Raw genomic sequence first — 12,627 nt, forward strand, 5'->3', positions numbered from 1 at the left:
GTGTTACAACACATCCTAAAAAACAGCCCTAGGAAGATACAAACCACCTCCTGGAGTTTCTTAATTATCTCCATTTACTACAAAGAGAACCTCAATGAGTTTTAGATAGAAAATGAGGCACAATGAATGCCCCCATCCTGCCACTACAGCAGTGCACCGATTCACACATCACTAATCTTGGAAAGGAAGGTCCTCCTCAAATTCTAAAGAGTGTGCTTTCTTCCTGGAAGCCTGGAAATATGCACTGCAGTTATTTCTGTCAACTGTTTGCCTTTCCCCTCCTCCTCCTCCTTCTCACAGTGTTTGTATTTCTAATCACACCCTCACAAGAATCTATTCTGTCACTTTTAACTATGTAGCCTCCAGTGTGGTATGTGTAGACAAGCAATCAAATGCAAAACTACAGCTGTGCAATCCTTTCTCAGGCATGTAGTATTGACTTTGGCAAGTACAGCCACCAGTTTGGGGAAGTTCTATTTAGTGTAAAAACTACAACTACAGCAAAGCTCTTACCCTGCTGCAATTTCAACAATGTTTTATTAACTAGGCAGAGGAATAGAGCCACACAGATGCAAGCAGAGTGTGGAAACCAAAAATCCACCCCAAGACTCCCACTAGCTCAAACTGGATCAGGATGCTCTGACTCTCCCCTGGGACTCGTGTAACGGTGGCAGAGAGCTCAAGCACACTCCTTCAGTCTTCCCAGCAGATTCACTAGCACTAGTGACCAGCATTTGCTGGGAGCACTGGGAACAGGGAATTGTTTTTGACTTTCCCATAGAATGAGAAAGGACAAATGACAACTTTCTCTACTTAAAAGGTCCAAGACTTCAAAACGAATTATCTAACACCGCACTGCTGATGTGTGCTGACCCAGTTGGAGAGACAGACTGCTTAAGGCGGCCAGCATCAAACTGACTCAGATCCTCATTTAATTCAGATAAACTCATGCTTCCAAAAATACATTGCAGAGCCACTGTTCATCTCACAAGAAAAAAAATTAAATAGGGAGCTGCACAGTAGCCAAGTTACAGATTAAAAAGGGCATGCGTTATACATTTGTTTTGTTCCTACAATGTATTATTTAAGCCCCATGAAAGAGCTGTTCCCACATGCCTCATTTGTTCTCGCTTGACAAGAAATGAACTCTATTCTTTCTCCTCTCGTCCTAATGTTTACACATAACAAGTATGAGAAAACCTAACCGCTTAATAATCACAGAACCAGAAGCTGAAAACATCTGTTTGAGTCAGACTAATTTAGATCATATTCTGAATAAAATAAATATGGTTATTTTCTGCAAACACAATAATCTTCTCCGCAAATAGGAATGTATTGGTTATAAAGCTGAATGCAGAAAAAAGTTTTGCAATCTCCCAAGGGTCTTGCTGAGAGATATTTCTGACAAAGAATTTTAGCCTCTGCTTCTTGGGGTTACTAACCAAGGAGTGCTTCTTTCGCGAGGAAAGTTCAAGTGTTGTATCATACAGGCTTTCAACAAAGTTCCTCAGGCAGGGGACATTCACTTCATTTTTAACAGCCTGAAAGAAAAGTTCATGTTAGTAAAACACTATTTCACAAGCTGCTCTACCTAATTTAAAGGAATCGTGCAAACAACCTGAGAAATAAACTCACAGCAGCTACGGGGACAAGAATTTCAACAAACAGTCCTGCCAGTGCATGCTTGATATCTTTGTCTTTAACTTCAAGGAAATAATGTGCACATTCCTAAAACAAAACAAAACAAGAAACATAAATTTCATGTCAGCTAGAATAAAGACCTTTAAATGTTTGCTGAATGCATCAAGCGTCAGTGACTATTTTTATCATGCAAATCCCACAGAAAACATTTGTCTATTAACTTCTAAATCTGCATTTTGCAGCAAGCACAAAGCTGGACATAAGTAAAGATCAAAAATATGTTATTCTAACCAGGATAATCCAGAAACTCTCCACTGACTCCAGCTGTGCCCAGTGGTGTTTTGGGGATGGCAAGGGAGTAGGACTCCGGGCTGATCTCATGTGTTCCCTGTGTATACCTCCAGGAGCAGGAGCAATAGCCCACATGGGCTGCTTTACACAATGCTCTGAGAGGCCAGAAAAGGAATGTACTTCTCTGGTGAGATACTCAAGGCAGGTAACAATCTTACTGTAAATATTATGGGATAAATTTCACTGCTAAGATCTGTTTCAAATTAAGGGTCTATATAGAACTGCGCTATGTGAGGGAAGAGACCTGTGGTGCAAACCTGCACCACCTACAACTGGGGATTGAGAGAGAAAAAATGTACTTTTGTTCTAAACATGCAGCAAACTACTATCCACACAGCTGTGCAGCTCAGGAAGTGAGGGAGGGGAGATAAGCATCCACCCATTTGTATGTTTCTGAACAACTCTAAGGATGACAAATCATCTTGCTCCAGTTATTTCTTCCTCTCTGGGTTCAGGGCCCAAACAGCCACTGACTTTACAAGGAAGATCCCCACTGACCTTTTTTCCTGCACAAGTATGCAGAGCAGTTTACACTTTAGACCATGCGTAATTTTTCCTTGCTGCAATTAGGATTCTGCATCACATGTCTTCAGTTACTCCAGCCATTTAGGCTTCACAGCTGAGACTACTGTGCAAAGGCATAGCATAGCTGCTTCTGTGCTCTGTGGTGGAAGATACAGTTTTTCAGAGCTGGCTCCTGAAATTAGCTCATCCGTTGGAAGTGTCTCTCTCTACTAGAGCAGAGCTGGTGTGACAGAGCTTATAGCTGAAGCACTGTCTGTAGATACAGCCGAATCACACGAAGAATCAAACTGTATTTCACTAAACTGAGCAAACTTGGTTTTCCTACATACACAGTTGCACCTTATGATGCATTGTTGCACTTGTAAGAATTAATTTTGTGAAGAGATATTCCAGTCAGGGAAGATGACTAGTGTGAGGTGTCCTTGGCCACGGCAGGGCGTGTGGAACTAGATGATCTTAAGGTCCTTGCCAACCCTAACTATTCTATGATTCTAAGATAGAAATCATCCGCATCCCAAATTTTGAGTACTACTATATGGGAATTTTACGACTGATTTCAATAGCAGTGAACACTGGACCTCAACAGTGCTGTGCCATAAAGCTGTGCCACAGTCACTCACTCATACTAGTTGTGCAGTGAACACATATTACTTTGATATCTTGCCAACTCTAAATAACTTATATTATTGTCAACACATACTAAGATATGTTCATATAATGAAGTGTAAGTTAAGAAGAAATCTAGCTGTTTCAGTGTTGTTAAACATATTTTAAGTATGCTGCTAAATATGGTTTAAAACACATTGCAAAAATGAAATAGATTGTGCTTCCTATTCAGGGCTTAGAGAAATGGCTTTGTGTGTCTGTACGCCTGTGTATTTGTATTCTAACTTCAAATCCTTACCTGTGGGCATTTAACATTGATTTTTTTACTCCACTGATACCATCAATAACCTGATCTTTACATGGACATGTATGCAAAACATGTATTTTACTGGATGAGTGGCTACAAACCATGTAGTCATGAGAGCAATCCCAAGAAAAAAACGACAGAATAAAAATGGTTAAGCAAAATAGACCTACTGACAGGAATAGAAGCCATTGTACATTACCAGCATGAATGCAGACTTTTAAAATGTTGAAACATGAAATGTTTTCTTTCCTTTTGCAAAATTATGTAATCTATTAATTTAAAGCATTCATGGTAGTCAATATGATGTGTACTAGTGGCTCTCAAACTGGGTGGGTACAGAATGTACCCTGCAGGAAGTGGGGTTAAGGTATGGTGGAAGGCAGCAATACATCCAAGGGAAATTCTGTCCAGCTTTTGCCTCAGTTCTTTGCCTCTTCTGTGTTTTTCTCCATCAAAAGTTCCTCTCCTCTCTGACATCTATGTCAATGGTGGAAGCTTCACTTTGGAGGCATGAGCAGCTAGGGACAGATGGCTAGACAGGGACACAGAGCAAGGAACTGCTGTGGACTGGCAGGGTGGAAGTGCTGGGGTCTACGGAACAAAAAAGCTTCTTGTTGGAGGACAGGATGTAGGGACTATATAACTGATACTATACAACTGTAGGGTATACAACTGATGAAATGTTGTTATGCAACGATACACTCCAGAGATTGGAGACTGGGATGCAAAGCTTCAGAACAAGGAGGAAGTAGCTGCACATACATTTATGTGGGAATGACACATACAAAACCTCCTGAAGTATTACAGGAAAGATGAAGTGCAAGCCCTTTCTAAAAAGTCTGGGAATCACAGTTATATTCATAAGAATTTTACCTGCATAAACTGAAGAGAAGCTTCAAAGTCCTCCACAGGATACATCTTAATGCGAAAGAATTTCATTCCCATTATAAGACTGATAATGCTTTGAACTACATATGGGTTTTGTTCTTTATGCCGTAACTCTTTTAACTCTGCCAGAAATTTCTTCTTTACTGCAGGAAATCTAGGAATTCACATTGGTTAGTTACAAGAAAAGTACACATTAGTATTTGAAATGCATTGTAAAGTATATAAATGGGGATAAACCTACAGAAGATTCAATTTTGGTTGTAAAATACCATTTCAGTCAGTATGTGAACAGATTTATTTTTGTTTATCTTTCTTTCATGTCTAATAAACTCAGAAAAGGACATGAAATATACAGCCTGATCTAGTCCCTTTAGATAACCGCACATTTCAAATTGTTTTTACCACACCCCTTTTTTACATAAGAGCTAACAATATCACTAGAACAACTCCCTCCCTTTTTTTTTTCCAAAATCTAGGATGAAATATAGTTTTCTTGTAAGTACATGCAATGTTTTCTAAAGAAAACGCATGAAAGATAACCACGAAAATACCCTTTTTCATGAAAAGGCTGTTCCTCCCTTCACTTCTTTTTTTTCCTAATAGCCATTAAAGAAACACTTAAGCATTAACTACAGATTGGGATGGAAGGGTCTGTGATCATTTTTGATCTGCCCAAAAATCTATTGGAGGTGTCTTTTGAGACTGTCCATAAAAATAACATAAAGGAAGATCACCCATCCTTCTTGAGATGAAATGAAAAGAATGTCATTTTCATGGGCAGGTGTAGTATGTAACAATCTTTTGTTATTGCTTCTGACAGAAAACACAAGAAAGTTGAAAGAAACAAGTTGGCAGGAAGAAGCCCTTTAGTGGCAGTTAACATCTTAGCAAGGCTCTTCAGAACTGAAGAAAAAAAGCAGTATTTATAGAGAAGTTATATTTTGCCTTTGACAAAGTCAACTTGATCCAGATGTCACTCCCCCTCTTCCCTTTAACCCAGACAATTTAGAAGCCCAAGTAAGGCCTTAGCTGAAGTCTGTGAAAGTTATATGATTTCAGGAACAAAAAATGTTTTGGCTACATCAAGCTAAACTGATTGGTTTTATGGAGCAGACTTACTCTCAACAACATCAAGAAGTCAGGAGACACCTGACAGAGATCACCATGCTGAGGGAGTAATTTTCACCCTCTGCTTAATTTGTGGTGTATGTGTACTATAAGATGTCATATTGTGTACATGAGTTTCTGAATCTGCTTCCAGATTCAAAACTATAACCCAAACCACAAACAAGGCTAGGTAGGATGAGGCTTTCAGCAAGCTGGTCTAGTGGAAGGCAGGGGGTTGGAACTAGATGAGCTTTAAGGTCCCTTCCAACCATTCTGTGATTCTATGAACTGTTTTATGTCATCTGCTCTAAGAAGTGCGGGATGAAGGATTCAAAAGCAAATGCATTAAGTTCTTAACTGAAATAACTGCAGAGAGACCTAAAAATGTTGTTGTGTTGGAGGGCAGCCATTTTTAGGTTTGCCCAGCTAGAGAAAAAATAGCATATGGAAAAGGATAATTAAAATAGCTCTATTCAGCCCATTGGGATTTTCACAGACGTCACCGCTGAGATAAGAAAAATAATGCTGCTGTAGTCAAGTTGATTTTATTCAGTATTACCAAACTAGGTGCAGAAAGCCCATGGTTCCCTAGAGTTCTATGCTCTAGAACACCTAGATGAATAGAGGGCCAATGAGCTGAAATTATCTATTCCTACACTATCTTTTAAGAAAGTAAGAAAATCCAAATATTCACATACTAAGCACGTAGAACTTCTCAGATTGACAGGGGAGATATGATATTCAATTTTGCTTACTTTGCTTGCGCTAGAACACCTATTACTTCTGCATACAAATCCGCAACAATATGCATATTTCCAGTGTTAGGACCAAGATACCTAGTGAGAGACAAGAAAGAATTCTTGGTTGAGAAAGCATGCTGTTTAAACCACTGCTATTAGAGCATTAAGAAAGTAATCTTTTTTCATAGTTTTTTTTTTGTATGAGAAAGAGCCTCACCCTTCTTTGTATTTAAAGTGCTTGAAAGCCAAGTTAATAACATCATTTACCAAACTGTCTATTACAGGATGAAGTGGAATCTGAAAACACAAAATAAAACATAATGAGTACACATCTATTACACTTCTACCTCCATACCTTAGTGCTAGTATCACTCATTGGTACCTTCCATACAGAAATATGGTGACAGCAGAAACAGCCTATAGCTCACAAAATGGTTCAGATAAGCCAGCCATTTAAAAAGAAATACTTTAACTCCAAAGACTTGGCAGAGTGAAGTCTGTATGAACACAGAATACTATGTAGCACACATGTGCAAGAAAGACAGCAATGTACAAGCATGCAGGATGCATCTCATGTTTTTGTTAGACTCTTAAGGATGGAAATAGAAAGAAGAATCCTAAAATCCAGCTTTATTGGTAATTTCCATTATTTATTAGTTAATGGACAGTTTAAGAATTCCATACCTGTTTCAAAACTTCTATTAATACTAAAGAAAAAATAAAATCAATAGCCAGATCTCTTCTCTCCATTAAATAGTCCCTCTGCTGTTCATCACTGCAAAATTAAACCAAGAAACACAATACTTAGGAGATAGAAAATAATTCATATTATATGCTTTCTTCAATTATACAAATGCAGATGACAGGAGATTGTGTTCTACTTTTTAAACTGCAGTCCTGTATTTCAGAAATTATATGTTCTTAAAATCTGAGACAAACAGACTAATCCTAAACTTGTTACTTTCACCGTCCTTTAGGTGTTTAAATGTCACTCTCCATTTCCTCCCTCTTTTTTTCTGGTTTATGATCAACACAAAACTTTTTCAAGAAAAAAAAAAACAAGAACGAGGAAAATTTTGGATTCTGTATTTTAACAAGTGGATTTCATGTCATTTTTCTTGCTGATGACACCAGTCAGACAGTTCTCAATTACACTTTGGAGGTAAACATAATAAATTATTTTGTGCCATCAAATACATATTTAGACTTGCGATGGATTTTGAGAAATGCCTTAAAGTCCCGATGGAGAATTCTCAACCAAACTATGTACTCTTTTTAAAACTGTTCCAGTATTTATTTTTTATAACTTTAGCATCACTTGTCAAACGTTCAAATGCATTCCTTGTGCAGAACACCACAGAGGCATAAATGTCTGAGGTGAGCAGCTTTAGCAACACAAAAAATACCATTTTGATCACCTGATTACAGTTTCAAAGTGTACTGAGAAGATAACATGAAATACACTTTTAAAGGGACAGTTCCGCAGTCTGCTTGAAGCAGTCACCACTGATTTCAGTGAGATTTTTGCTTGTGTAAATTCAGTGCAATTCTTATAAACATTACAAGCTCTAGTGATTTCACTTGGTCCATCTAGAAGCTGAGAGAAGAGTTCCAGGAACAAGCAATGAAACACCACAACTTTCAAGCAACTGTAACCTCAACAAAAGCTGATGGGTTAAATATGATACATTTTATGTTAGAATGTGTCAACAATGTGGCATGCACACTTAAAATTGTACCTTTTAGATTTAGTGCTTGTTCTTGGTCTGTATTCATGAGATTCATCTTCTATGCCATTCTGTCTTTTATACCAATCAAACAAAGTGCGCAGGATAGAGGGCAGACAATATTCTGAAAGTGAGCTCATTGAGCTTATAACCTATGGGAAAATACAACAAATCAACGAATCAGTTGATGTTCAAGTCTCCCCTCCTCTTCCTTATTAAAACATGTACTAATTCAATGGTTAGACATGTTCTTTCTTGTTTTCATCTCATTTTTGAGACCCATGGTATAAGCAGTGACTTAATATTCTGCATTTCCCATATTTAAAACACATGCAGATGGTGCTTAGGGACACTGTTTAGTGGTGGACTTGGCAGTTGGGTTTGTGGTTGGACTCAATGATCTTGGTCTTTTCCAACCTAAAAGATTCTATAAGAGAATCATAGAATAGTTAGGGTTGGAAAGGACCTTAAGATCATCTAGTATTCGACGATTATATGAAACATGAGCAGAAATACAGTAATGTCAATTGTGTCTTTCTATTGATGTTACTAAAATGCATTGAAATTGTGTATCACATCTTACAACACACCAGAAAACTCTCTAGTTCTTCAAGGAGTTTATCTGCTACACAATGTTGATTTGAGTTTGAGCATATTATAAGGAAAGAAAAAGTGATGAATCAGGGATACTGTCTTGCGAGTTGTATCTGACTGCTAGATGCCCCTCCTGAAACTCTGCAGTAACCTTATTCAACTGAATGTGCAGATGCGCCCATCTTATTATTAGGTTCACACATCTGATAACTTAGATTTCTCTTCTGTATATAGGAAAATACTTAGTTTCCCGTGTCTTTATGTGCACAAACAAGTAAAACATAGTTTACAATCATTCCTTAGAAGTTCCTGATTAAACAGCTCTAGTGGAATAATGGAAAAGAAAATTACTGCTCATTCAGTATGATTGGTGTCACCAGTTACTGAAATGCTACTGAACATGTAACGACTGAACTATGACTTAAACTTCCTATTACAGGAAACCATAAAGCTGCAAAACATGACAAGATCAAAAGCTAGGGTGAAAAAACCACCCCAGTATTATAAAAGAGGATTATATATGTATTGCCACAGCTTCAGCATTTATGTACATTCATACAGCTATTTTTAATAGGAATAAATTCCTTATCTGGAGATTTTGACCACCTCAAGATCACTCAGGGCTTGATCCTGCAAAGTGCTCAGTAAAAGGAGTGAACTCCTGAAGTATTTACTTCATGTTAAGCACGCTGATTATGTCATTAACTTTGTCAGGTTTATCCATCTACTTAGATTTAAACCAGTTCATTTCAGTGCTTCTGGAACAACAGTTGGGTTTAATGTCTCGTGTAAGACCAAACTTGTGTGAACTCTGTGACTAAGACGAGCAAAACTGGGAGATCAAGCACCTTCCATACAATTCTCAAGTGGTACTAAAAGCCTTAAAAGAGAACTTTTGTGGATGGCAGTTAGTTTAGATCAATAACTCTGATCTCTTGCAGTTTTTCAGCTTCTGAATCTATCTAATTCATAGTGATGTTGTGGTAGAGAGTTAATGAGACACTCTGAGGATAAAGTATTATTGTTCAGGTACTATGGCCTATAATTAAACACGGAGCATTAGAAAGCTTTAACTGGCCCTGTAAAAATAAAAGTTTCTATAAAAGTACTATTTTAGGAAAGCTGTCAATCCAGTGTTTCCAATATAATTTATTATCTGAAATATGAAACAAGTTGCTGTGGAAGGTGGCATACAGGCATTGCTTGCAGCAGTGACAGGAGGCTTTCATGAAGAATTACTACACCAGCCCAGGCTCAATTATACCAACTGCTTCAAGTGTAAGACTTCAGACAGATACTTAAAACACATGAATCACCTAGTGTCAGTGCAAACTATTCTCTACCAGCTCAGGATGCTTAGACATTTCAATGACTTCTCTACTGTTTTTCAAGTTTTCCTGAAGCTGGCATAACGCCAGTTGTTAATTATGAGATGAAGTGAAAAAGGGTTTGCTGGGAAGACTATAATAGAGTCACAGAATCATAGAATAATAGAAAGCTTTGGGTTGTAAGAGGCCTTTACAAACCATCCAGTTCCAGCCCCCCTGCAATGAGCAGGGATGTCTTCCACTACACCAAATTGCTCAAAGCCTCACCCAACCTGACCTTGAATGTTTCCAGGGATGAGACATCCACAACTTCTCTGGGCAGCCTGTTCCAGTGCCTCATAATAAAAAAATTCTTCCTTATACCTTGTCTGATTCTACCCTCTTCTAGTTTAAAACTATTACCCTTGTCTTACCACAACAGGCCCTGTGAAGAAGTATGTCCCCAAATAGACCTAACTACCTTGTAAGGGTCACTATATTTAACTGTAAAGAAAAAGTTTCAATCAGGCCTTCCTGCATGTTCACAGACACATTTATCAATGCTGTCCCCTAAATCCCAGCTACACAATTTCATTAACCACAAAAAGTAAAAGTGACTCCTGTTAAATCTCAAGCCATACTGTTTCTACTGAATTTACAGTGTCTTTAGTAGGGATAAAAGGTCAATATAGCTTTTCTTTAAAAATCTTTCTGTCATTGCACTTTCAAGACAGGAAGGAAGGGCGGACTGGGCAAAGACCTGGCTCTCAGGGAACAGGAAGGGAGGGAAGTCTAGCCAGCGTGTTGGTTACTCAACCCTTTCATTTACTGGAAGTAAGTCCAGGAGTGAGATGAATTCTAGCTCTGTGCTGCTCCTGAAAGGGAGTGAACAGATGTACAAATATGTCCTTGTCGGACAAATGATCACGTTCTTCCATCATAAATGAACTACCTACTGTATAGCTTAAGGATAAGAAAGCTGCACAAGTAGGGAGCTGTTTAAAACTTGTGTTTGAAGAGCATTAAATATACTTTATGTAAATGCTTAATATTTATTTTGGATTAATATGTAAAAGTAAATTTAAAGAAATTCTGACCAGGTATTTTGCTACAATTTATATATTTTCATAAGTCTTGTTACATTGTCAAAATACAAAAACAAGAAATGTATCAACTAACAGCACATAAATGCTCATTACTTTTTTTATTTCACATATTAATGTCTAGGTGCTTTAACAGCAAATATATTAAAAACTGCATTCAATTTCCAGCAGTGTCATTAATTCCTTAGCTCTGCATTTTTTTCACATACCATATATATCAGTATGTATGTTAATTGTGCATTTTATTGCCATTTTCATAGTGCAGAATTGCAGTACTTCATTTTGTAGTGTTGGTTTATTTTTTGTAACTGTTATTTGCACAGTGTCTGCATATCCTGGCCTCAAATTGTTGTACAGATTCCAAATAATGGACTTTAGGAGTGAGATTTTACATTTTCTATCAACGCTACTGAAAGAATAATTCGATAAACATTGTCTTAGCTGCATTTAGGATACACATAGCCAACACAAAGTCTTCCTTTCATTCAGTGTTTTTTTTTCCACTGCGTGCATGTCTATAACAAAGCCCCGTAACTACAAACAACACAGATTCAAGGAAAATAACAGCTGCAATGAAATCCTTGGTCCTCGATATCAACAGCAAAACTCTCATAGACCACAGTAAGCTGCGATTTCATATGCAATACATGAATTTAAGGAAATAAAGTTAACAATTTCTATTCAAAACAATTTCTATTCAAAATACTCTAGACTGTGGCAGGGGTAAGATTTTTTTTGGACAACAGTATGCAGTTAAATCTCCTGAATGTTTATAACTGGTAACTATTAGTTGGGCTCACTAGTTCTCATTTATGGTCTTGGTTTTGTAAGTAAAAAAAAAAACAGGATATTTTTTATACCATAATTTTGTAGATGTGTAATTTCACCTAGCTGGCTTATACATTAGCAATGTTTTTAGCTATTTTACTGACAGGATAACAGTTTACATGAAATCCCATTTATTTCTGGTGTGCAGCAAATTCAATTCTGAATGTGTTAACTTTTAATTTTGCCTTCAGATTTACTTCTTTGCACACTGCTTGAACCCAAATCTCTAATCAGGAGTCAAGGGTTCTATGACCCCATCACCATCATTTCTTAGACTACCTCTTCTACCTCTTCCTCTACCTCTTCCTGTGCCCTTCTGCTGGCGAAGAAGGATAATGCATAAAAGAGGGAAAGGGAAAACAACAGATGCCAGCTGCAATACTACTGCAATGATGATGGTACCATGATTCACTTACTGCCTATAACAAATATAATACTGGATGGGAAAAATTACCAGTAGGTCATTGACCACATTCAGACTGTCATGAAAAAAGAACCCTTAATTGCGAGTATATTGCTTAGTGTCTTATTTATATTTGTATTTATTTTCCACATTTCTATAATTAATGTTTCTTTTTTTTGCTTAAACTATTTTTTATTTCCATCTCCTAAAAGTATATAAAACATTAAATATTTTGGCTTTCCAATCTATATTACCCAACCTAGTGCACTTCTAAGAAGAGAGTAGTATAATTAAAATGGGCACAAAGTTTTGTGCAGTTTATGCTGAAACTCTTGCAACAGGCACCTCGTACTTACTTCCACGGCCCAAACATTACATTCATTTTGTATTTTCATATGGAAAAATGTCTGCTGCTTGGTCCAAGGTTACACAGTGCCCTTTTTCTGCCTCCAGTTCTTGGAACATTTATATACTGTAGTAAGAACAGAAGATACTTCAAT

The 12,627-nt window shown here is 37.4% G+C and overlaps 1 protein-coding gene across 11 annotated transcripts in view; it reads right to left on the reverse strand.

The window, feature by feature from the left end:
• Positions 1-12,627, reverse strand: part of FRY (FRY microtubule binding protein) — a 231,138-nt gene that overhangs the window by 96,722 nt on the left and 121,789 nt on the right. For all 11 annotated transcript variants that reach the window (XM_062615077.1, XM_062615076.1, XM_062615078.1 and 8 more), the window contains 7 exons: positions 7,905-8,044; positions 6,850-6,940; positions 6,383-6,462; positions 6,181-6,261; positions 4,304-4,472; positions 1,636-1,728; positions 1,443-1,541 (listed from right to left, as the gene is read on the reverse strand). In XM_062615077.1, coding sequence (XP_062471061.1) covers positions 1,443-1,541; positions 1,636-1,728; positions 4,304-4,472; positions 6,181-6,261; positions 6,383-6,462; positions 6,850-6,940; positions 7,905-8,044 — 753 coding nt within the window. The remainder of the gene's footprint in view (positions 1-1,442; positions 1,542-1,635; positions 1,729-4,303; positions 4,473-6,180; positions 6,262-6,382; positions 6,463-6,849; positions 6,941-7,904; positions 8,045-12,627) is intronic.

Source organism: Pezoporus occidentalis, unplaced genomic scaffold (genome assembly GCF_034315485.1).
Source record: "Pezoporus occidentalis ecotype Australia unplaced genomic scaffold, CSIRO_AGI_Poc_V1 ctg18, whole genome shotgun sequence".
In the NCBI taxonomy this organism is placed as follows: domain Eukaryota; kingdom Metazoa; phylum Chordata; class Aves; order Psittaciformes; family Psittacidae; genus Pezoporus; species Pezoporus occidentalis.